At 37.2% G+C, this 27,276-nt stretch overlaps 1 protein-coding gene across 1 annotated transcript in view; it reads left to right on the forward strand.

The window, feature by feature from the left end:
• Positions 1 to 15,021: 15,021 nt before the first annotated feature.
• Positions 15,022 to 27,276, forward strand: part of Samsn1 (SAM domain, SH3 domain and nuclear localization signals 1) — a 48,365-nt gene continuing 36,110 nt past the window's right edge. The window contains exon 1 of the mRNA XM_052158074.1: positions 15,022 to 15,186. Within this exon, the coding sequence (XP_052014034.1) occupies positions 15,130 to 15,186 (57 nt within the window). The 5' untranslated portion in view covers positions 15,022 to 15,129. The remainder of the gene's footprint in view (positions 15,187 to 27,276) is intronic.

A 27,276-nucleotide genomic window follows, 5' to 3' on the forward strand; every position in this document is an offset into this window, starting at 1 on the left:
GCCTGGCTCCCCACTAAACTCTAACTCATGAAATGCCACACCCATCCCAGGCTAGTATTGGACTACCCTGGCCAAGTGTTCAAGCAAGTGTAGACAGTGACTAAATTTTAAATAAAGAAAATAAGTTCTTTCCTCAAAATTTTTGGACACAAGAAGCCTAGAAGGTGGATTCCAGAAGCAATGTCTTTTTTTTTTTTTTTTTTTTTTTTTTTTTTTTTGGTATTTTTTGAGACAGGGTTTCTCTGTGTAGCCCTGGCTGTTCTGGAACTCACTCTGGAGACCAGGCTGGCCTCGAACTCAGAAATACGCCTGCCTCTGCCTCCCAGAGTGCTGGGATTACAGGCGTGCGCCACCACCGCCCAGCCAGAAGCAATGTCTTATTTGTGTAATTAGGAGCCCTGCTGAGGGATATCACAATGCAAGATATAGGAAAAGCAAAGGTATCAGTAGGAGACTTCTGCAGTCTGTCTGCTGTCATTTCTATTCCATTACTGAAGGGATTTCTTCAATACTAATCTCCAGCTGAGATGACCTAATTGGTTGAAATAGAGAAGATGATTCTGTGGAAACGATATGACACAATTACTGACTAGATCTCAAATTCTAAAATCAAAGGTCCATGCTTCTTCCTGGGGTCTTATCACGGTGTACATTTCTTTTCTTTAAAAAGAAAAAAAAGACAAAAGATCAGTGTTGCAAGGCACCATCCCCACCAAAGAGAGTGTAGAGATTCAAGATCCACGATTCAGAGATTAGAGGGTCAGAGGCTCCCGGAGATGGGACTTGTAATTAGGTTCCCATATGCATAAAATCAGGATAAGTACTTCACATGAAGGCTGTTAGGGTAAAATAATGTATGTAAAAAGGTGTGGGAGCCTTGGGACAGAATGTTCTATAAATCAATAATAGATCATTATCATCATTAGGAAGGTATATGCATATATATTATGGATTTCCCCATAAAACAAAGTATGTTTTCAAATGATTCCTGGGTTTCAACAAATTGTTAGTACTTTTATACCATCACATTCAGCACTCACTGACTCTGCTGCATCCTTTTCACTGAGGAGGAATATGGATTCTGGGGTTCTAATCATGGTATTTGTCAGTCTAGGAGGATGTCTTGAAGTATTCACACCTCTGGAGAAGAGTTGCATTCAACAAACGCTTCTTGAACCAGCATCTTCACTGAGCTGATTGACAATGTAAGCAATAGGTCTACATTCTGCCTTCAAGGTACCAAAAAAAAAAAAAAAAAAAAAAAAGCCAAGTATCTAGAGGTTTGTGTCTGAAGAAGGTCCTATGAGGAGGCAACAGAATGGTGTCTTACTGATAACAAGAAGCCAGACATGTCCAAAGAAAAGAAAGAAAACAAAACAAGCACTTCATCCATAAGTAAAGGCCAAGATAAGAGAGAAAAGAATGGTTGTCTGAGCTCAAGAAGACAATTTCACATAATCAGATCCATTGGGAAAGGACAGTACAGAGTCAGTAGGGAGCCTCAGATGCTAAGGCTTTCCAAGTTACAGGAGGGACCCTGGAGACCAAGTTCAGCTGCAAACCCACAATGAAGTGCTAACCTGAAATGTAAGCGAAAGCAGAACTTACTTCTCTTGTAGAAATTTCCCCTGGCTGGGAATAAAGAGCATAGTCAAATATCATGTCAGCATGTGATAATATGAGAATATCAAGGTAGCAGCACAGATATGTGCTCTTGCTTTAGAAGTTGGGTGGAACAAATTACCAGAAAGTTGTGTAACCTTGTGTCACACAACTTTCTGAACTGATTCTACGTGCCACATCCTTTTCACTCAGGAGGGATGAGAGACCACATCCTGGAAGGAGGGTGGTACCTGAGGACTAGGCCCGTCATGATTTGTACTGTTGCAGAGGATGGAATTCAGATTTACTAAGGCATTTTCCACATCAGAAATTTTGTGCATCCTCTGTGATTTAATTCCAACATCAGTCCCACCAGGTAATCCCACTGTCACCAATAGCAGGACTGAGATCCAGAGCACATACACACAACATGTCTGAACTCAATGCTATATTAGATCTACAGGGTCCCATCCCTTTGGTCACCTCAGCAGACCTCCATGGATGAGTAGTCTGGGAGAAGCCGACTTCTCGGACAAGCTTTTCCACAGAGGACTAATTGTCTGGGTGTGTAGCTCACTGTAAAGACACTCTAGGTGCTCAGAATTCTCAGTCCTAAAATAGAACAGAGTCTGATTCCTATCAAACTCGATTTTGCTTTTTAGTTCATTATTTGTCTTGGGCTGCTGGGCACAAATGTTAATGCGGCTAATTAATTCATCCGACTACTCAGTTGACAATCTTTCTTTCTCACAAATATAGCTTTTATGAAAAAGTTTTCTTATGAGAGAGAAATAAAATTGAGTTGCACATACGTAGTAACAAAGTCCTGTAAATGAACATTTGAATTTGATTCCTCTTAAGGAGAAACACAAAGGCTTTGGAAAAAGAGCTTTGGAGGCTTGGGAGGGGCTGGGATTCACTGTGCTTTACACTTTGGCTGGAATCCTCATTTTGTATGTGGGGGAGGGGAGAGGCACTGTTTACCTATATATAATACACTGATTTTCTTAGAGATATCCTGTGTTTCCCTTCTTGATCAGTGGTAAAAGTGGAATTGTAATGAAATGAAGCTTCTTTATATATAATAAATGGTAAAAATCTAATTTCATTGTGATGTAGTTTTATACTAAAAGCATCCACAATTCTATTGTGTTCCTTTGTTACTGGACTAACACACAGACATTTTACCTTCTAATTCTATGATAGAAAGAGAAGAGGGCATGATAATGATGGGAATTCTTTTCATAAATGGTTTGTATAATTACCATGGTTTTCCAACTATAGCATACTCTCAAGTGATAAGGTCTGAACAAATATTCATACCATTCATGAAATTGCCATGAATCTCTGATGAACAAAGATAGAAAGGAGATAAAAATGATCTTTCTCTTCTAGTTTAAGAATTGCTTTTCTAAGGAAAGGAAGTACAGATATATCTCTTCAGCAATATTTTTTAGATACATTTCTTCTTCTTAAGGTAGACAGGAAATCAGACTCTATTGATCAGTGTAGCCTACCTTCCTCTTTTGATTCTGAGGAACAAAGTATGATCTTAGCAAGGGATTTAAATAGCATATGTCAGAAATAGTACCTTCAGACTAAGGTTGACTTTTTTTTCAAAATATTTTTACTGTCACAGCTGTGGTAGGAGCAGAAGTTGCTTTCAGCCAAATGAGGTATGATTTGGATGGTACTAGATTATATTATTATTTTAAAGGTGATTTTCATTTCATTTTTGTGACAAGAACGTGAGGTTTTAGGTGTCTTACTCTGTGATGACAAAGAGACAGAGCACTGCAGAAAATGTTGTTATAAGTGTAATGAGAAGCTTGTGGACAGGTAGAGTAGTGACAGTTGGACTGGGAGGCTGGCGTTCCAGGGAAAAGCTTTACCCTTGAGTCCTGTCATTCCTAGAGTCATACTTGCAGCCATATCATTATGTCAGTTTTGAAAATTACAGGGTAGAAGTGGTAATAATAGGAATCATGTTCTGTAATTAGCTACATATTTTCTACGACAAGGAGCTTAGCAAATAAGATAATGTTTCAAAGGGAGAGTAAAGATGCTAGTGAAAAATTATACACGTGGGATAGCACAGATTTGTCAAAATGAGATTCTTTTTACTGAAAGTTCCTCTCAGTTCCTCTTTAGAGGCTCACAGGTTGACGCCTTGGTCCCAGTCTGGGGTGACTATGGTAGCTGGTGGACCCTTTGAGGATGAGGCCTGCTAGAAGGAAATGATCACATTGGAAGAATGTTCTTGAAAGGAATATTGGGATGGTGTAGTTTGCTTTCTCTCTCTTTGGTTCTTGAGCTGCAGTGAAGTGAGTAAGATGTCTGTGGGGTGGGCTCCTGTCATGATGTCCTGTGTCTCCACAGGCCCAGAGCAACAGAACCAAATATACTGAAAACTCTAAAACCACGAACGGATGGAACTTGGACTACAAATACGATGAATGCCATAATATATCAGCTACACTGTTTGTCAAAAAGCAATTCATAAAAGGGAGAGGAGGAAAGAATTCCATTGGGATTTCATGATGTTGAGAGGCCAATAAGGCTCTCTAATGAGGCTGCAGACTAATCCTAGAAGCCTGTATTCCTTAGTTTTAGCTACCAACTTAATACTACCTAGAATAACTTTAAAAGGGAACCTCAATGAGAAGTTGCCTATATTATGTTTGTCTGTAGGCTTGTCTGTGCAGGACTATCTTGGTAATGGAATATAAGAAGAGCCATCCCATTGTGGGAGGCACCATTTCATGAGCATGGCTCTAGACTCTGAATGTTAGCTGAGCAGCAAGCAGCAAGAAGGAAGTGTGGATACATTTGATTCTTTCTGCTCTTGACTGTGGATATGATATGAATGCCTGCTTAAGTCCATGCCTTAGTGGCCCTTCAATGATGGACTATAGCCTAGGATCCTCTGGGATTCGAGTTACTGGTACTTATGAGTCACCAGACATGGGTACTGGTGATCTAATTCAGATACTCTGGAAAAGTAGTAAGTACTCTTTTTTTTTATTAGTATGGACTAGAGTTTATTCAGGGCATGGGGAGGAGAGTTAAGAGGGTAGTAGAGGCAGAGAAGTAGAGGCTGACCATGAGCATGTGGGGAGGGGGAATGGGGAGAGCATGGGAACAGGAAGGGAAAGGCAAGAGCAAGAGAGAGCAAGAGGGCAGAGCAGTAGTAAGCACTCTTATCTACTGAGCCTTTTGCCCATACATAACTCTTCTGAGCTGTCTCCCCATCTACAGACTCATGCTGCTTTTGTGGAGCGATTTATCACAGTGACTGAAAAGTCAGTAGAATAAGGAAGTTACAATGCAACTAATGAGTCAGCAAGGGCCTGAGAATCCCCCAGAGCCTTAGCATTTGTCAAGCTCAGAGGGAGATTCTTTGTCTTTCAAAAGACCCACCATGGGTGATTACTTTCTTTTTTTTTTATTCGATATATTTTTTATTTACATTTCAAATGACTTCCCCTTAAGTCACATAAGCCCCCTTCCATCCCCCTGTTCTCCCATCCACCCCTTCCCACTTCCCTGTTCTGCTTTTGCCCAATACTGCTACAGTGAGTCTTTCCAGAACCAGGGGCCATTCCTCCATTCTTCTTGTACCACATTTGATATGTGGATTATGTTTTGGGTATTCCAGTTTTCCAGGCTAATATCCACTTATCAGTGAGTGCATACCATGGTTGATCTTTTGAGACTGGGTTACATCACTTAGTATGATGTTCTCCAGCTCCATCCATTTGTCTAAGAATTTCACGGGAGGGTTTGGAGGAAGGAAAAGGGGAGGAAGGAATGCTGTAATTACATCATAATCTAAATAATAATATGAAAGAACTTTTAAGAAAAAAAAATTTAAGGAAAGAAGGAGAATGATAATAAAATATGGAGCCACGGAGAGTGGAGAAGTATTTTGAGAAAGGGGTGGTCAGCCAGAGAGAAGAGTTGAGGAGATAACCCAGGAACACATTGGCAAATCTCCACAACTCTAGAAGCTAGAAGACAGGTAAACAAATCTACATTCTGAGAGAAAAATCATAGGTACGAATTCTACATAACATAAAAACAGGGCTTAAGTGTAAAATATCTGAGGGAACTGTATTCTTTCCAACATTATAGCCATACAGTTCTGCAAATGAAACTCTGACTCAAGAGATTTGCTGAGACTTAAATTTGTCAAGGGAGAAAAAAATGCACCATAGACTGTGGACTCAAACATGAGCATCAGGCTATTAGATTTCACATGTTTTGTCTAACTTTAAACATTCACATCCAACTCTCTCTAATTCTACCTTGGTCATAAACTTGCTGGCCTACAGGATTGTGAGAAGTCAAATTTTATTGTTTAGAAATGGTCAGCTCATGGTACTTTGGTATAGCAGTTGGAATGGCTATCTGGAGAGGTCTATCACCTATCAGTGAAACTGATATTGTCCAGAGGTCTGTTCCAGTTTTTGTGATATGTATTAATAGTGCTCCAATTTTGGTCTGAAAAAAGTGCTTGCTATTTCCTTAGTCATTAGTCTTAATTTTCACGTTTCACTTGCCCTAACATTATGTCCAAATAATGATCATACTCATTTTCATATTTCTGTAAGATTGTCTGCCCTACACTTTTAAATGCTATTTTTAGTTCAATAAAGTTGAAAATGCTTACATCCAATGAACTCAAACCTCAGGTTCCTAGGATCGTCTCCTTTACTTCCTCCCAGGCTTCATTATTAGTTCTTTTCTGATCCCTGCAGCATTATAACATTTTAAAAAATATGCTGTTCGCATACAATATTCTAAATGACAGGTATATTCTTTTTTGACTTTTGTATTACAAAATATTTACTGATTCTTGTTTTTCTGCTTGAGGATTAGTGTATTGCTGTCTTTCTGCAGATATCACATCTATTTAATTATAAAATTATGTAAACAATAATGTTTATGGTTGGATCAAATAGTGTTTCATCCTTTATATTTTCTTATGTCCAGTTTTACGATCACTAGCTCTCTTTTATATGGTTGCTTTCTTTCACATAAATTGTTATGAGTTCAACAGAAATACTCTGTAAAACATATGCTCTCATCTCCACTTCTCTCGTCCACCTCTTTTTGAAATAGTTCCTCCTCTGTTTTCAAGTAATTTCATATTAAGTTTTAGATATTTACCTTTCTGATCCTGTATATTGTGAATATTGTGTATAACAGATTCCTCTGATTTCCTGGACGATGAATGAGTTTCATTCTTCTTTATGACTTATATTTTTGTTGTTGTTGTTATCATTGTTTTTGAAGGAATCTTCATATTGCTTTTCATAGTAGCTGTTCCAAGCTATGTTTCCAACACTAGTATATAAGGTGCTTCTCAACATCTCCATTGTTAATTTAAACATAAATTCCGGGGTTCTACAAATTACAGGCATTCAGAACACAGCATTGGATAACTTAAAACCTGAAAGGATTTTTTTAATGTATAGAGAAGATTGAGAAATGTTCTTACCCACACTATACCAATCTGTTTTAGAATAAAATTAGAAAAGATGATTATGAAATAAATAAAGTTAGCACTAAGTAGTGGTAACATCTACAGCAAAGAAATTTGAATTGAAAGATAGCTTGGTCATCAATGTTTTTTAAGCATTCCTGAATGGATTTTCTCTATAGCTACCTCAAGCTGCTGAGCATTACCCTCCCAGGCCACACTAACCATGCCTGACCCCAGCTACCCCATAAATCACAGCAAGTCCATGCCAGGATCTCTGAGTGTGCCAAGACACAATCATGACATAGAGTGATGGTTATGAGCTGAGATTTTGGATTGAATCCTGACTTCAGCACTTCAAAGATGATCACATTAGAATGAGCCCAAGAGAATGTGTAAAGATTGCATGGAAAATACAAACAACTCACATAGCATACTTTATGTCATTTAATAAGCACTTAAAATCATAATTACTTCATACATATTATTAAGATTGAGGATAAGAGTCATTCCTGAATATTATAATTTTTAATCACACACGAATAAAGTTTATCTTTATTGTGGGAGCCACTATAACGTCTTTATATGATTTAAAATTATACAGCAAGTATGTATTTTTAATTTATTAAAGTAATCAGAGAGATTTATATCTATGCATTAATTTTATCAGCTCTCCCAGTTTATTCAATTTCTATTAAACCTGGCCTCCTGACTGCTTTCCTCTGTCTCCTAACCCTGCTTCTAAAGCATCTTCCATAGATGGATATGAACTAAGAATTTCTCTTTCTTTCAAGTGAATTTAAACCTGTAGGTTTCTGCAGCCAACATCACAGCATCTTGTATTGCATTTTCTCTTTAGAAATTTAAAATAAAATGTAATTTTGCAGGGCCAGGCTGTCTTCAAGAAGGTTCTGTAAATATCCAAACCCTCTTCGAACATATATGTCTCATCTCGCAGAAATATTCTCAGTGCAAAAATGAATATATTTTTCACTTCCACATACACACAGATAAATATAGGGACAGAGAGACAGACAGACAGACAGACAGTACTGAGACCTGTGACATCACATAGGTGACAATGAGCGCAGCATGGCCTATAGGCCTGTTGCCAAGGCAACAGCCACCATATATATATATATATATATATATACTCAAAGTTCAATGGGCCTACCTTTACCTGTAATTATGTCATCACCCGTATAAATTTGGTAGCGTCTCTCTCCTCCTTTTTTCTTTTTCTTCCTTCTTTCCACCTACTGGCCCCTTTGTCCCATCCCAAATACAGCCCGACGTGGAACTGTTTGGTTTGGTGTGGTCCCTCATTGCGGCCCACATCTCCACCATACCTCCATGGCCCAGCGCGGCATGCAGGCAATCACCTGTGTGAAACAACACAGACAGAGACAGACAGACAGATAGACAGACACTCTCACACCCAAACGCAATGGTGCATTCAATGAAATTCACTTCATGGTTTTATATATATATATGGAAATAACAAAGAGTTTCCAGTGGATGTCCAAATGGAACTGCTGTCTTCCCTGCAGACAATTTTAACTCCCTGAGGAGTCCATTCAAATTCTAATGGAGCCTAAAGCAAGAACAACTAATAGAAGTTAAATACATTTGCTGTTTATTGATATCCAGCTAGAATACTTACACACATCCATCTCAACATGCTGTACTTTTTGGGGGTTGGAGTTGTCAGAAATATTAATCATTTAGGCTTCGTTTTTTTTCAAGGTCTGCCATCCTAATTCATCAGTACCAGGACATACTTCTGCTACCTTATTTATACAAGGCAAAACTGGTCAAGGTTCTATCCTAACATTCCAAGCTATTTAGGAGAACTGGGACTAGGTCATCCATATTTGTACAGTTATAAGAAATAAGTCACAGTTCTCAGGTAAGATATGGTATCATGGGAGAAATTAATGCAAATGATTTTAATTTCAAATATAGGCTTGAAATGACTCCATGAACTCTGGAAGATAGGATTAGTAAGTAGGGACTCCAAGGAATTGAAAAATGACTCCCCAGAGTAAGGAAAACCACGACGTCCACAGTAAAGCCACCCCAGAAGCAGGTTCCTGTGATAGCCCAGTGTCTGAACTTTCTCTAGAGTATAGACAGGCTAGAATTTAACACCTCTGTCCAGACTGCTTTCTGTAAATTTGCCTTCACAGCACAGAGAAAAGGGAGCCTGGTCCGAGGGGGTCAAAGACAAATAGGACCTATCAAGTCAAGCTGCTTTTATGGTTGACTCTTTTTATTCTTGCAAGACACTGAATTCTGCAGATTTTAATGGATTAGTCTCTGCTTTTTTGCTAATCTATTTTGCATGTGACTTTCAGAGATGGAGTGCATGATGATACTCTAATCTCTGATAAGTGGATATTAATTAGCCCAGAAGCTCTGAATACCCAAGGCACAATTAGCATAACAAATGACTCCCATGAAGAAGTAAGAAGAGGGTCCTGATCCTGGAAAGGCTTGATCTAGCATTGGAGGGGAATATAAGGACAGAGAAAAAGGAGGGAGGTGATTGGAGAATGGATGGAGAGAAGAAGGTTTATGGGATATATGGGGAGGGGGGAACTGGGAAAGGGGAAATCATTTGTAATGTAAGCAAAGAATATAGAAAATAAAAATATATAATAAAAAATAAGAAAACACTTAAAAAACAAAGTAAAATAAAATAAAAAAATGTTTGCCTTTCTGATTCAAGAATTGGATTTTAAAAGGCTTGTCTTCCCTCCTCAAATTCCAGATTAGAAGTGTGTTTTTCTTCTTTAAAAAAGGCCTCATGGGGTTTATAGCTCCATGGGAAGAACAATGATTTTGGCCACCCAGACACCCCAGGACTCTCAGGTACTAAACCATCAACCAAGGGATACACATGATTCCCGCCAAAAATGTGGCAGAGGAATGTGGGAGGAGTGGTCCTTAGGCTGGTAAATGCTCAATAGATGCCTCAACAAAGGGAAATCAAGGGGGAGGAGGTGGGAGTGAGTAGGGTGGGGGTCATATACTTGGAGGCAAGGGGTGGGAAGAGGAGTTGAGGATTTGGGGGGAGGAGGGAAACCGGGAAAGGTTTTAGCATTTGAAATGTAAATGAAGATTATATTCAATTAAAAAAAAGCCCTCATGGGTGTGCCCTAAAAAAAAAAAGACTTCCTGTGGCCCTGCTCAACAAGCACTAGAAGCACCTTCAGCAATGGGTTAGGTTGTTTCTAACACTTGTCTCAGACACAGTGGTCTCTAAAGTATAGGAGCATAAAATTGTATATGACGAAGCATATGTGCTTGAAAAGACATAATCATCAAGGCAATGGGGTATACCTAGACCCATTCCAAAGAATGTGATTTCAAAATTATCTATAAAGTGAACAAAAATATAAACTATAGTGAACAAGATAGTTCTATTCAGTTTTATTCTTTACTTTATAATAGTAAAGGTAGTGAAGCTGATGGAATCCTCAGCCAATCAATATCTTTAGATCACATCCCATCTATCAGACAGAAATTTCCCATGGTAACTACTTCTCTGCCATTTATTATTTGATGTTGATGGTGACTGAATAAATGCCTGGTGGATCAATGAACAGCTTGTATAAATCTCACTCTAATTTTTCCAAATATATACTCCACTTTTTCACTTCGTTGAAATTTCTTGACAATTTTGACTCTCACTGTCCCTGATACAAATACGAAGAGGTTGTAAACACCCTATCTCATACTTGTTTCAGCCTGTACGTGTTATAACGCCATTGAGGTAGCATGGGAAAGCTAAGTACCAAGAGGACGCTTTTGCAATTTCCTTCTTTCGCACATATCTGAAGCAACACGTGGCCCAGTGGCTGACTCCAACCATGACTAACAGAAGGTGTGTTCAGTGTTGATCCTCACCTCTGTCTTGTCATAGAATTGACTTCTGAACTGGACCGTTTGTGGTCACTCATTAAATATCTGAACTGCAGACTTCCCTAAAATATAAGTAGGTTAATAAGAGCATTTGTTACATGATATCTTCTAAACAAGACTACAGCATGGTTATGCTGTTTTTCTAATTAATTAATTAACTAATTAACTAATTAATTAATTAATTAATGTTTTTACACTCCGTATCTTATTCCCTTCTACTGTCCACTCTCTGATTGTCACACATCCCATGTTTCTTCCCCACCCCCCTGTGTCCACCAGGATGTCTTCACCCCTCACCCCACCTGACCTCTAAACTCCCTGGGGCCTCCAGTCTCTTGAGGGTTAGGTGCATCATCTCTGATTGAACACAGACTCAGCAGTCCTCCGCTGTGTATGTGTTGGGGGCCTCATATCAGCTGCTGTGTGCTGCCAGTGTGGTGGTCCAGTGTTTGAGAGATCGCAGGGTCCAGATTAATTGAGACTGCTGGTCCTCCTACAGGGTCGCCCTTCTCCTCAGCTTCTTTCAACCTTTTGAGCTGGATCCCACTTTGGGCCTATAGCTGGACCTTCTTTTCCTCAGGCTCCTCTCCATTTCCATCCCTGTAATTCTTTCAGGCAGGAAAAATTATGGATCAGAGTTATGACTGTGGGATGCCCCCCCATTTGATGCCCTATCTTCCTGCTGAAGGTGGGCTCTGAGTTCCCTCTCCCTACTGTCTGGCATTTCATCTAAGGTCCCTCCCTTTGAGTCCTGAGAGTCTCTCAGTTCCTCATACATTATATCATTTAGTTCTCAGAGAACAATTTTCCTAAATGAATGAAAGACTAGAAACATATTTCATATATAACTTTAAACAAAAATATTAATTTTATTTATAATTGAAATGTACCTTATGGTATTAGAACTGGTCATTAGCTTAGATACATAAACAGATGTTTACATGTAATTCTTTTTTTTGTTTTTTTGTTTTTCGAGACAGAGTTTTTCTGTGTTGCTCTGGCTGTCCTGGAACTCACTCTGTAGACCAGGCTGGCTTCGAACTCAGAAATCCGCCTGCCTCTGCCTCCCAAGTGCTAGGATTAAAGGCGTGCGCCACCACTGCCCGGCTACATGTAATTCTTAAGTATAATTTTATTTACTGTAAAAATCATCTTATTTATACTCTGATAATTTCAAATGTGTATAAAATTAATCTTGATTTACATATGCACCTGAGTCCTCTTCTCACTTTATCTGAGATCTGGAACCCCTCTTTACTCCAGATCCTGTCGTTCTTTGTAGAGTAGTGTTTTCTCTAAGGTCCATGACTTCTCTAGCCACAGGCCCTTGGCTATGTTTACAGCCCCATGCATGAATTTCCTCCTGTGGAATGGGCCATAAACCCAATGAGATAGCTGTTGGTCACCCCCAAGAGAATCGTGCTAGTCTTTTACCGCTGGGCATAATTTTCTAAGCAACTACTTGTTGGCATTTTGCATAAATATCTTCTGACACTATGAGAGAATCTCCTCTGATGAGGTTTCCAGGTCAGCTCCTGCTGAATTCATCTAAGCCCTGTGTCTGCAGTGGGTGTTGTCTTCATCACTATGAATTACTCTCACAGCCTGGGAAGAAACCAAGGACAATGATAATAGTGTATATTGTTTGTCTCTTGGAGTCACTCTCACCACCAATTACGAACTAAAAGGGTACTTGCTGTGACTGGCATGGAAGCTTAAGATAGGGGGTCTGTGACTATTTGGAAGAACATTAATATCAATGTTGCATAACTCCATTTCAGTTGTATACACAGACACACACGCACACATGCACACACGTACACATGCACACACACGCACACACGCACACACACACACACACACACACACACACAAATGTGGGGACCAGTGATTTGAACATTCACTATATTTTAGTTGTCATTATAAAAATGTAAATTAAATATTCTCCAAACATAACTATTTGGTATTTCATATTCATTTGTCATCTATAATAATTTTTGGCGTCAGACTATTCTGAAGTGATGGTGCATAAGGGTGGCCCATATTAACATCAGCTTTTCCTCAGTGAAATGATTACTTGGGAGCTATCATCAATATCCTACTCATTGAATTGATCAAACTCCACTCTTGAATTAAACTTCTATACGTTACACAAAGAGATGGAAGGGTACAAATGTTTTAGATTAGAAAATACCTTCTCATGACTTTCACTTTCTTAAATGATATAATACTTTATTTTCTTGGGTTAACTGAGAACTACCCAGAAAGTTTACAGAAAGTCACACTGTTAGGGAATTACCGAACCTGAGGGTTTTCAGGTTGTTTGATGTTATTCCCCTGTCATTGTTCCGAAAACACTAGCCTCTTAGTTCTCAAAATAACCCTTCTGCCAACAACTGCAGCAGTTTATTAACTCCAATCCTCATATGTAGTTTACCCAATTCTACTGAAGTGCATAAGATACCATTTTGATCTCTTTAGTTAAGAGATTTATTGTATAGAAATTGAATACCCACTACATCCAGTAGCAAAGAGTGACTTCAGTATTTAATGAATTAGTGAATTTCAGCTCAGACTCCTGGAGGAAGGCAGAGAGGTAGAGGGAAAAATTGAGAAGGAGGGGGGGGGGCAGAACATGGTACCTAGAGAAGACTTCCTGAGAATATGGTGCTACTGTTTTTAATCTGAGGAGTTTATGAACAGAAAGTATTATTTTTCTTGAAGTAGCCCACTTAACAGGAGACAGCATTTGAAACACTCCACAAACTCATCTGACAAGGCCTCATTTTTCAAGGAAGTTTAAGAATCTTTTACTTCTGGATATTTGGATCTGGCTTTTAGTAAAACCTTTAAGATAATATTGGGCTATTCTAGGCCCACTCAGTAGACACTGCATGCCTTGTCTGAAGGGAGGACTGAGCAGTCAGTGACATCATCCAACAACCAGGAATTATCAGAATACAGAACACATACTATGGAGCAGGAAGTAGTTCTTTAATTAATCAGGGATTTATAACAATAATATGCTTGCTTTTTAAATGTTACTGATGCCCAATCATTAATTTCTGGAGTTAGAATTCTATTACAGTTAGGTACTTTTAATCTATACCCTATTACAGTAGCTTTAGGGAACATTAATATTATTTAACTTCAAATTGATCTTCATATAGAGAGATACAATTATGCATTTAGAAAGATACAGACGTATTTTACATTTAAAAATTGGGCAATGAGGATGTTCACAGCTAGCCATCAGAATGAGCACAGGGACCCCAATGGAGAAGTTAAGAGGACTGAAGGAGCTGAAGGGGTCTTATCTGGCATCAATGGGAGTGGAGGCTCTTGGTCCTGTGAAGGCTTCATGCCCCAGTGTAGAGGAATGCTAGGGCAGTGAGGTGGGAGTGGGTAGGTGGGTGGGGGAGTACCCTCATATGAGCAGGGGGAAGGGGATGGGATAGGGGTATTGCAGAGGGGAAACCAGGAGAGGGGACAACATTTGAAATGTAAATAAATAAAATGTCCAATTTAAAAAAACTGGCAATGAAACTGAAAGGTAGGTTCCCTGGAAAATTTGGAAAGGGGAAAGAGAAAAGGTAGAAATGATGTAACTATATTATAACCTCAAAGAATAAAATATTATAGAAATATAAAATGAATTATTTAAATAGTCTCAAATTTTTAATAATAAAAAATCACAATATGCTATTTAATTTCATTTATTGGTTCAGATACTTTCCTCTTGTACCATCTTATTTAATGTGTTAATTTTTTTTACTTTGACATAAATGGAGAAAATAAATATTGTTTTCCAAATCATTATACCCTTAGTAATTACTCTAGTCATGTCAAAGGTATGAGATAGGAATTATATCATAGACTACAGCACCGAGAATACAGTACCGAGTTACCAAATAATTACGGTAAGGAAGGAGAGGAAAAAAAAATCTTCACCAAAACAGACACTGAAGTCACATCCTGACCAGAAGAGGAAGTGTCACATCAGACACTTCCTCAGTGCTATCAGATGCTGTGTATCACGGACAGCAACTGTGCCTGCTCTCAGTTGTCTCTGTAAAAGCAGAAACTGTACTTACTAGAGGTGGCCTGAATTCAAAATGCTAAAGAGGAAGCCATCCAATGCTTCAGAGAAGGAGAAACACCAAAAACCGAAGGTAAGTTTATTTTCTAAGAGAGCAAAACAAACCAAAAATATTTTACTAGAAAGAAACACATGCACACAAATGTATGATGCACACACACACCATATACATCCCTCTCACACATACAAACATATACGTGTATGCCCACACATATACATACACATACATACCCAAACTCACTCAAACACACAACACATTCAAAAAACACACACAGTGACACACACATCATACACACACACACATACACATACACATACACACACACAGAGCCTACACCATCACCCCTACTACTTACATGACGTTTTATCTGTCACTTCTAAATTAATTTAAGTACAGGGCTGAATGCATGAAAATACATATGGAAGGATTTGCATACTGATAGGCAATTATGGTCTTCACAATTGTGTTTGAGATTCAGCCCTTTATGGTGGTAGCTAGGATTGGGTTAGGATACATTTACAGAACCCTGTTTGGTGGCCTCTGCTCAACCATTAATATCATGCATTCTCTGGATATTTTTCATTCCTTGGTTGTTCAATGTCATACCAGTGTACTGAAGGAATGGTTTTATCTGTTAAATTGTAGACATTTAAAATATATAACAATAAGAAGACTGCAAATTGGAGAAATTTTAGGGTTTTTTTTTAGATTCTTTTTGTAAGTTGAATGTAGTTATGCATTTTTACATTGGCACTAGAGAAAGAATTGTGTCCTATTTTGGGAAGACACAAAATTTATAAATTAGTAAATTTGATAAGCCAGTCTTATGAAGAATGTTCTTTTATTCTTTCTCTTGATGGCAGCTGTCATTAAAGATAATACAGAAAAAGTCAAGTTTACATTTTTATAGAACTTAAAACTGGTTTTACTAGTAACATTAATTTCTTTAGTTTGAAATTATGTCAGGACATTTCTGTCCTATTTACACTTTCCTGAGGTTTCTCAAATAAATTCAATCTGTTTGTTTGTGAGATAAATACTAGTTGATTCTTTGTTTTTAAGGAGTTCTTACTTTGTCATCAGTTTCTAATTCTCATTGGGAGAATAGTTTGGGGACTGATTTTTCCTTCTGAACTGAGGAGGAATGTAACAGTCCTCAAAGATTTAAAACCTTCTCTAAAAGATCTAAAGTAAAATGAGAATAAATTATTTCCAAGTATAGGAAATAGTTGATTTTCAACATTATTTTTTTCTAATACAAAAATTCAACAAAGGTTAGATAAGCATCTTTATAAACGCATGGTACAAAAATATATTGCACTTTCTGTTTTTTATTACTAAGATAAAAATTGACAGCAAGCATCCCAAAATACACAAAAAAGTTTTTTTCAACGTATCATTTACATTTCTTCATATATAAATATTATATTTGGTTGTGAGTCTAGCCTTTAACAGCTGAGCCATCTCTCCAGTTCCTATGATTATTTTTATGTACGATCTCCCTGATTAAATGAAAATATTCAGTTGACTACAGCTTTGGGAGATACTACAAAAATTAAGATAGAAGAGTAGCTTTCCTTAAAATGTTTCAAAAATGACATTTTACTATTTCATAAGGACTGTACTACTACACCTTACATTCTCAGCACATCATTTCTCTAAACTGTTTTTAAAATGATCTCTCATTATATGCAATGGTCTTAATCACAGCAATTACTAGAGTACATATGAACTATTAGTTATTTTAGTGTTGTCTGTACATATAAAATAAAAACACACTTGATGCACCTAAGAATAAAATATATCATGATAGTCACACTGCAGACATAAATAGATTTAATTTTGTGCTGTGAAACTGATATCCCTCCAATTACTAAAATTCATGTCTTAGAAACAATTCTAACTAATTCATATTTATTTTTCAATACAAAACTTTTGCATATTTCATGAATAAAAGGTATGATCCACAGGGAATGATAAGAACATGCATTATGTTCTGATCCTAACATCGATGGCTATTCGAAGGAGTACAAATTCCTCCAGCTATAAGAAGGGAGAGTGACGTCTGTCTAGAACGACACAAGAGAGCTACCAAGAAACTGGTTTGAAACACAGGATGTTACTATTTATACTGATTATCTATCAGAGGATATTTTCCATATCCTGACCCTGTGCTGTGCTCTCATAAGTACGGAGGGGATTTCCTTGGTTTTATTGTGACTCACCATATACTACGTTTTAAAACTATAAATTAAGGGTTTTGGATATGGCTGCATGGTAGAGAACCTCCTTTGTCCATAGGTTTAATCCTTTTGCACCACATACAGGAAAAACCTATTATATTTAATATTACCTTAAATAAAAACTACCTTTTTGTTTAAATAGAATACCCATGGGTACTAAATTATCTGGGAGTAACAAGTTCTGGCAACATAATAAGATGACTCTATGTAATTCAAATGTAGCATCTTCCAATGAAATGGTAAGTTGTGGTGAGGGTATGACTCAGTCTATAAAATGCTCTCCATGCAAGCACAATGACCTGCAGTTTTCCATCCACTGTAAAAATTACAGTGTGTTGTTATGTGCCTTTTAATCCAGCACTGGGGAGGCAGATACTGGAATAGACCTGGAGCATGCTGCCCAGCTAGCCTAGCCGAGACAGCAAGACTCAGCTTGTGAGAACTGCTGTTTCAAAGACGAAGGCAGACAGTGGCTGAGAAGGAATAACAGCTGAGATTGTCCAGTGGCCTTCACACACACACATATACATACGTGGACAGAAATCTGCACCCTCACTTACATGTGCATAAGTACATACATGTTTCATATGGTAGCCAGACATATACACAATCTAAACAATTCTCATTCTGTATATTATAGCCAAAAATATAGTAGACTTTGTAGTTGCATTTTCTAATAAGTTCTGTAGTTGTGATGTTAAAAATATTTATAAATCTAATATGCAGTAATAGAATTTACAGAATGCTTATCAATAAACATACTAATAAGTTAAATTTTAAAATCAAATTATAGTTTTGTCACATCATATTTTATCATTTGTGATGTACTTTTCTTTTATGTTTCTGTTTCTCTATTTTGCTAAAGATTATTCTATCCAAATAGATTTTATGTAAAAAGAATGTCACTCAATTTGTTCTAAATATTAAAAGCAAAGATTGAGAGTCTCAAACCAAAGATCTTCCATGTTGGCTACTCTCAATTACCTGAAGACATATTATAAAATAGGCGACTGTATATACTAAAAGGTTAATAAATTCTTATAAGTTTAGTATGCCCCCAAACTTCATCTGGCATACTGGTAATTTCCAATTAAAAATGAAACTTGATGAATAGTGTCAAAGAATTCTACATTTAGATTAGTTAAAAATAACCTTGCTTTGCACCATACTTTCCTTTTGAGTTGTATTTTACTGTTTTGGCACTAGTGCTCAATGCTGTCTTTGGCTTCTGAGATGTGTGAGCATATTCCACATGCAGACCCAATAGGTTTTCATCTATACTGTTTAATATGATCTATAAATGCTCATATTTTTCTTAATTGTCAAATGATTTTATAAATTTATTATCCAAACTTCTGGGCTAATATCCACTTATCAGTGACTGTATTCCATGTGTATTCTTTTGTGATTGGGTTACCTCACTCAGGATGATATTTTCCGGTTCCACCCATTTGCCTAAGAATTTCATGAATTCATTGTTTTTAATAGCTGGGTAGTATTCCATTGTGTAAATATACTACATTTTCTGTATCCATTCCTCTGTTGAGGGACATCTGGGTTCTTTCCAGCTTCTGGTTATTATAAATAGGGCTGCTATGAACATAGTGGAGCATGTGTTCTTATTACATGCTGGGGAATCCTCTGGGTATATGCCCAGGAGTGGTATAATGGGGTCCTCTGGTAGTATCATGCTCAGTTTTCTGAGGAACTGCCAGACTGATTTCCAGAGTGGTTGTACCAGCTTGCAATCCCACCAGCAGTAGAGGAGTGTTCCTCTTTAGCCCAGAAGCTCAGAATACTCAAGACACAATTCACATATCAAACAATGACCAAGAAGAAGGAAGGAGAGGCCCCTGGTCCTGGAAAGACTCCATGCAGCAGTATAGGGGAATACCAGGACAGGGAAGTGGGAGAGTATTGATTGGGGAACAGGGACAGGGTAGAGGGCTGATGAGATTTTTGGGGAGGGGGAAACCAATGAAGGGAAAATCATTTGAAATGTAAATTAAGAATATATCTAGTAAAAAATAAATAAAATCAAATGACAAAAAAATTATTATCCAATGCCAAAATTAAGGGCTTGTATCTTTCTTTGCTTAGATTTCCAATACAGTAAGGTCTTAACACATATGTGGAAGATTATACTTTCCTTAGTCTGTTAACTATGATTTTGGGTAGCAGGTCATGCACATGCTTAAATTCATCTTTGGTTCATTCTTGAGTGTTAAAGAACACATCTAATATGCCCAAGATTTTTCAAGATCCCTAGGAAGCTTATTGTTCTCTCATGGTCAACTTTTGTTTCAGGCGAGCGAACATGCTAGAATGTTTATAAAGAAAAAGGTATGAACCGCACAGAAGAGATTTGGAACTGTAATTAGGACAATGCGGACTTAATATGTTGGCGTATGGTAATCTGTATAAATACATTTTAACCGAGGTCTTCTTTGAGTTAAGAAGATTTAATACCACTGTCATTGTAAAGGGAAACATCAGAATAATGGCACTTCTTGAAATAGCTTTTTTAAAAAAGGTTCTTTTTAATCTAAAGTGCATACAAAATGAGACACCATTAGTGTCACAGATGCTAATTTTCACTAGCAGTGACTGAAGTGGCATTCTTTCCCATTTGCATTTGATCCCAGCAATGATGAGAGGTGATGAGTTGATTATAAGCTGTTTTCCCTGCACTGCCCGCTGTGCAAATTTATGCTCCTAGACAGGGATGACACATAGTTGTGGCATTAAAGAGATGCCTGCATTGCTTTTTTTGTATCAAGGCTGTTAAAATACACATTAACCCTTATTTAACCAGATACAGAAAATGGAGGCTCTTCAGGACCTGGTACTTCCTTGAGACAAGACACTTGAATGCAGAGCCTCTGTCCTTTGAATTTTTTGTTAATACTTTGAGAATTTTATACAATAAAAATGTGATCATATTATCCCCATAGCCATTTTCTAGATATACTGAGGATATTATATTATATCTGTCCAATTTTATCATTCAGAACTGTTATTTTTTTTCTTACTGGTCAAATATAATTATTTGTATGTTTTTTTTTTAATAAGCCACCAAGTCTGATTTCTGTTGACCACATATTCATGGGATTGGGATCATCCACTGGAGTGTGGTTGACTTATCAGGGCCACTCCTTTGAGGAAAGTTAGCTCTCCCTCCCTCTGAAGTTAGGAACTGTCAATAATAGCTCTTCCTTGGGGTGGGAGCTTGTGAGACTCCACCCACCATGCTGGCATGTTGACTCACTTTGTCTCCTGCAGAACTTGCACATGCAGACATAAATGGTGTGATTCCATGGAGCAGGAGTTATGTCATGTCCAGAAGATACTGTTTTGCTCTGTTCTTCCCTAACCTGACTCATGATAATGTTCTACTCTGTCTTCCATAATGGCCCCTAGGGCTTTGTGGGTAGGTAGATACAGATAGATGTCGCTTTTAGGGGTGAACCATCCTCTGCTACTTATTCTCTTCAAATTGATCAGATGTGACTTTCTGCATTAACTACTACCCATTGCACAAAGATAACCCTTTGACGAAGTATGAGAACTATAGCAATCTATTGGTATAAGGATAAGCAGTTAGAAGACAGTTCACTGCAATGCTATCTAAACAAAACAGTACTTTCAGGGCACTACTGTGGCCTGTGAACTACTCAACTCTGGGTTCTTGAGTAGATTTGTACCACCTGGTGTGAATTTCCTCCTAAAAAGTAGGCCTCAAATCCAATCAGAAAACAGTTTGTTACCCCACCCTTGCAATTCTCCAACTCTCTCTCCCTCTCTCTCTCTCTCTCTCTCTCTCTCTCTCTCTCTCTCTCTCTCTCTCTCCTCCCTCTCTCTCTCTCTCTCTCTCTCTCTCCTCCCTCTCTCTCTCTCTCTCTCTCTCTCTCTGTGTGTGTGTGTGTGTATACACCTAACATTTGTGCCCATATTGTACCCATGGACATACTTGAACATGTTGTTCAATAATATAGCTCATGGGACTCACAGCTGGGTAGATCTCCTGTCCTGTAGCATACATAGTACCTCCCAGTATTATGAGAGGTAGCCAAGAGAGAGGAAGATTCCTGGTGAGTGGCAAATTGACTTTTCAATATCCTTTGACCACAATTTTTGGTGTCTATTCAATAGGGTCTCACCATCAAGTTCTGGTTGACAAACAAGAACACTAGTGTTTGCCTGGTGGATAACAGGAACTCCCCTGATCAACAACTCAAAGAACTTATCCCACATTAGGTTCCACTAATTTTAAACATCTTTCCAAAGCCTCGATGACATAGCACTATACACTATTAATTTACAGAGAACAGTGTAACCCTGTACATGGGAAGTATTTCACTCCAGGTTAAGAAAGGATTTGGATTTTATATAATAGCGTTTCTATAACCACATCTGTGCCCTACTGTTGCTGCTGTTTCTTTTTTAATTTAATTTTAATATTCTCATTTAGATAAATTCAGTTCACTGTTTAGTGTTTCAACTAATATGAGTTGGAAAACGGTGGGTCCATCACGAGAAGTAGTATCATGAGTGTACTCTGGACAAGACTTAGAATCTGTCATCCATTTGGACAGATGACATCCCTTTCAATGTATTCACACTTTAAAAGCAGTAAACACTGCTACTAACCTATACCCTCCTTGTATTCAGTTCATGCCCATATGCTAAGAAATGGCTCAAGTTTACTGTTCACTGGTTTAATGAAATCACCGATAATTGATACACAACTTTTGGAGGGATTTTCCTTCTTCCTTCAACATACATTTATGTGTTGGGTGAATTCATAGCTCATTCAATTTACTGTTAAATTGATTAAAATTATTAGCTGTTTTTTAGTGATGAATACTTTTCCAACAAATCACTAAGTTGCTTTAGATTTTCCCATTTTATAGACTGTAAATCCAAAACCAAAATTTAATCTCAAATCTAATAAGCAAGTAGCAAAACTTTGGGGCCAAATGGATTGCCAATATTTAGAAAGAACAGTCAGCATGCTGAAAAATCCAAAGGTAGTAAGAGATTTAAGAAAGCATGGCTTCCCCTTAGTATAATACCTGAATATTTCATATCCTATAGGAAGAATTCAGAGCCACTACGTGGACTATCAACACACTTCGTTTGTTAAAACTGGACTTAATGAGCGATTTGTCTCATGTCTCTCCATGCTATAGAGAAAAATGACTTCATTATCCACAGTGAATGTATTTTTTCAAACAAAGAAATCATGTCTATAAACAATATATCTAAGTTTCTAGGTCATGTCTTACCAAACTGATCCATTTCTCCTTGTTTGCTAATATTAAGAATTTAGGTGGAGTTTTAGAAATAACCCATTCACATTCACTTCTAGAAGTAGGGTAAAAAAGCAGTCCTCCATTAAGAAGAAGGGATGTTTTGAAACTGTCTGTGGTGGTAGCTATGGTGATTCCTACGCACAGGAAGAAAGCCACTGTCACTACAGTTAAATTCACCTCATCTGAAATTAACATGGGAGGAGGCTTGGTTTCTATGGTCAGCAAGAGAAGACGCTGTCACAGAGCATGTAGCTTTGGCCAGAATTGGAGGCCCCACATTGTCTTTTTCTGTGCATTTTGCTCCAGGATCTCTTTATGAATTACTGACAACATCTTATAAAGAATCCAGTGGGATTTTATTAAGAAACACCTTAATGATTACATCCTTTAGTTAGTGATCTCTTTGAAGTTCTTCACACACAGTTGCCCTTCTGAATCACTCAAGTTAGAAGACAGAGGGCAACAGTTTAGCCACAAACAGTCAAAGAGCTCCGACCAAAGTCCAGGTGAGGATGTAATGTTCAGCTTCTTCCTTCTTCCAGCTGTCTTTGATGCCTTACTTCTGACAGATAAGACCTGCACCCTACTGCCCTGCATGCTTGCCTCTCTCATACCCTCCTGCCCATGCCACCTTCTCATCTTTCCTCGTGCAAATGTGCAAAAAAGCTACTTTTTTTGGAGCTTCCATGAGGCATCACTTAAAACATAAAGGAAGAAAATCTGTTCTATGCCTTTAAGCAGTACTTTATAGTTACATATTAGTATCTTCTGAGGTGCTTTACAAAGATTACTAATGTTCCGTCAGGTTTAGGGGGGCTCATAGAGACTTCTGTACCAGATGCTATGATCTCTCTCTCTGCAGCTTGTCCTCTGGAATGTCTCTGTGTATTCATGAACTCATGCTTATTTGACTACTTAGCTGAGTGTCATCTCAAGAAAGCCTGCACTGATGATTCTAACACTGTAAAAGTGCTTAGTAAGCAGAACAGTAGGCAACATGGACTAGAGTCACCCAGACCTGGGCTTGAAGGTATGACTTTGATTATTTTGCAACCAGATTGTGGGCACTTTATTAAACCTTATTTGAGCCTTGGTGCTGAGATTGGGAAAGGAAGACATGATAAAGCCTCTCATGTTGTTGTAGGTTGTTAGCACATGTATATTTCCTGGCTTAACTCTGTTAACTAGATAATCTTGCCATCTTTCCAATTTTGTAATCCTTATTTCATAACTGTTACATTTTCTTGGCTATGGTTTGTTGCACCCCAACCAGTTCTCCTGTCAAGAACAGAAGATATATCTTACTCAAGTTTGTACCCTTTGACTTGAGGAGAACTCAAGAAGGATTGAACTCAGTCTTTATGACTTTCAGACTACATTGGCTTTCTTTCTTTCTTTCTTTTTCTGACTGTCATCAAAAACATTTACAGAATACAAATTGTAGTGATTTTTCAGCATACAGGCACTGAGCATGGTGTGACTAATGGGGAATATTAGTCATTTACAGAAGTAACCTACTTCAGAGATGCCTAACAACCCATCCATGATAAAGATCTGGGCAACGTACAATAAAAAACAGAGCAACTGTTTCTAGAATCAGAATGAAGTGAAAGAAAACAGTAAGCAAACAGTGCATTATAATGTATGAGAAATCAAAGACTGTTAGTAGGACAGTGTTGCTTTGTAGGGTGCATTATACATTTAATATTATATATATAATGCTTGCTTATAAATAATGTATAAAATATAACATATATGTATGATGCTTGCTTTTATAATGTATAGCATATTTTACATTATATAAGCACATATAATTATATATGTATATATAGATATAGGTATAGACAGATGATATAGATATATAGATATAGATATAGAGATAGAGATAGAGATAGAGATAGAGATAGAGATAGAGATAGAGATAGAGATAGATAGATATAGATAGATATAGATAGATCGATCAATATAATTGGAAGCAAGCATTTCATTTAGCTCTGCAGACTTGCTCACAAACATGAGGTGCAATTGCAATAGCATTTTCAGCCTTGATGTCAGATTGACTTTACCATTATCCAGAGTCACTAACCAAATCAGGTCCCAGCAGTGGTGTGTCGCATCAGTGCCATCTCTTCCAACAGCAATAATTCTTTCCTTGGTATGGAGTATGCTTTCTTTGTTTAGAGAAAACTCGCTCACAGTAAAGAGATACTTGAAAGTCCTAACTTTTGGTATCCTTGTTTATAAGTGAGTCAATGTGAAGTTACTTCTGTAAGCTTGACAAAAATTCTTGGATCTGACCCAGAGACTCACCCAGTATACTAACTGCTGTCATTTCTAATAGCATTTTTAGTGTAATAAAGCAAAACCAGTAAATAATGGGTTTTATTTCTATAATTTTGTAGTTTTACTATCTAGAATAAGATTGAAGGCAGATTTAGTCAATATGATTGGAATTAGAGATCAACCAAAGAATACACAGAAACTCTATAGGGATATTCCGTGACTGTTCTATTGTTATATTTGACTTTCTTGTGTAATGCGTATGCTTATCTTGCATATTAGAATTAAATAATGACTATTAGAATTGCATAGTCATCATTTTCCATTGGTTCAATGATAGCTTTTGTTTGGGTTGTTTAAGTTAGATTTTCTACAGATTACTCAAGATTAGGACTAGCTCCTTATTATTACCTCATTATCAATATCTACCAGTTTTAAAGTAGCCATTCACAATGAAAAAAATGAGTATAATTTAAAAAAATATAATTTCTTCAGAAGTAAATGTATTACAGTTATGAGACATGACATTGTGGGCCGCAGAGTGTTCATTAGATCAATTACTTTTATCGCTACTATATATCCCTCAATACACTGAAATATACCTGCAGCCAGATTTGAATTTAGAGGAAGAAAAAGGGTATTATAATGATAGATTTAGTTGTAATAATACATGTATTTGATAATGAAGAATCCCAATGGTGTCTTTCAAAAAGTCTTAGCACCCAAGCTTTTATTATTTTTATCCAGGTATTCCTTCCCTGTTTGGGATTGCATATCATATATTTACCCCACATAAACATGTCTGTTCTTACTAAGGAAAAAAAAAAACACGTTTTAGCTCCTAAGGCCTGGGGCAGCACTTGCTGCCTGGGTAGAGAATGTTTATAAGCTTTACGATATTAACTGCGGCACTCCACCTCAGGCAGCATAAAGCATGCAAAAAAGAACTTTCTGTCAGTTTTATTATTTCTAAAAAGGTTCCCCTTGAAGCAGAAGAGTGACCTTGCTTTGCTGAGCTGACATATGCCACTGGATTAATGGTGGAGCTTGGCTGAAGGGGGAGCTCACAGACACATTACAACTCCAGAAGCTGGGCTGGCGGTGACCATTAATCAGGGCCACCAAAATCATGCCTCAAACCCACCCATTTAAAAGTACTAAAAATGACTTAAAAAAACTTTTTGAGAATTAGCTTATTGTTTGTCATTACTTGTGTTCAAGGAGATCACTGCATGACTAAAATATCCCCCGAGGAGACCTTAAGAAAGGTCATTTTGTTCCAGAGGCTACCTATAGCAGAGAGTGGTTAAAATCTAGGGGGCACACAGAGTGTTTGTGCTCCTGAGTGTCTGATGGAAAATTACTGGATGGAGTCCTTCTTTCCAACTTAACTTCCAAACCTTTAACTATGATTTCATACCAATGCGTACTATGAATGAACTTGACTTCTTTCTGACTATACATGCAACACTAATATATATTACAATCAGATATTATATATTAGATGATAGACTTAGTTGTAGTAACATATGACTGACAAGTTTGTTAGAGGATTTTTCAAAAACCTAAAGTTCGAATCAACATATTAAATGATTTAATATGTTTAAAAGTGTCCTAAGCTTGGAAGTGTCATATGCCCTTTTATCTCACTGATAACAATAGACATTTTCATGAATGTACCACCTTTAATTATTGAAAAGGTTAAACAAAGACTGAACTATTAACTTCTAAAAAGAATTGTTCAATAAATAAGAAGGTAAATTACTCTTACCATTTTTGAACTTTCTTAATACCAAAATTTAAAATTTTGCTTCTGCTTCATACTTCTTATTTAGATGAGTGTTACTTTATATAATACTGTGATATAATCTCATTTGTCAGTAGTGCAAATTGAAAAATTAGAAACTTTAGTAAGAGCCCTTAATAGGAAACAAAACACAGATTATTTTTTTAATTAATTTAAAACTCGGACTGCCATAGCAGGGCAAGGGTATTGGAAGTTCTTCTATCTAGTAATCACCTTCTCTTGCCTGGATCTTAAATATAGCTTTGGTTGTCAGACATATTTTACACAACATATCAGAATGCAGAACTGTTTTTGAAGTTAACTTACTTGACTAAATCATTAGAAGATTAAAATCATTAATGGCATGACCAGTTCATATCATATATTTAATATTAATTACAGGTTAAAATTATCAAATGTGCACAAAAGTTACCTTTTAAACTTACTTGGAGAAGAATATATGTTTTTTTCATTAGAAATTTGAATCCTTTTCAGCATCTAATGAAATGATCATATGTTTTTTTTGATAAAATTCAGT

The sequence above is a fragment of the Apodemus sylvaticus genome, chromosome 15 (assembly GCF_947179515.1).
Source record: "Apodemus sylvaticus chromosome 15, mApoSyl1.1, whole genome shotgun sequence".
NCBI classification, from domain to species: domain Eukaryota; kingdom Metazoa; phylum Chordata; class Mammalia; order Rodentia; family Muridae; genus Apodemus; species Apodemus sylvaticus.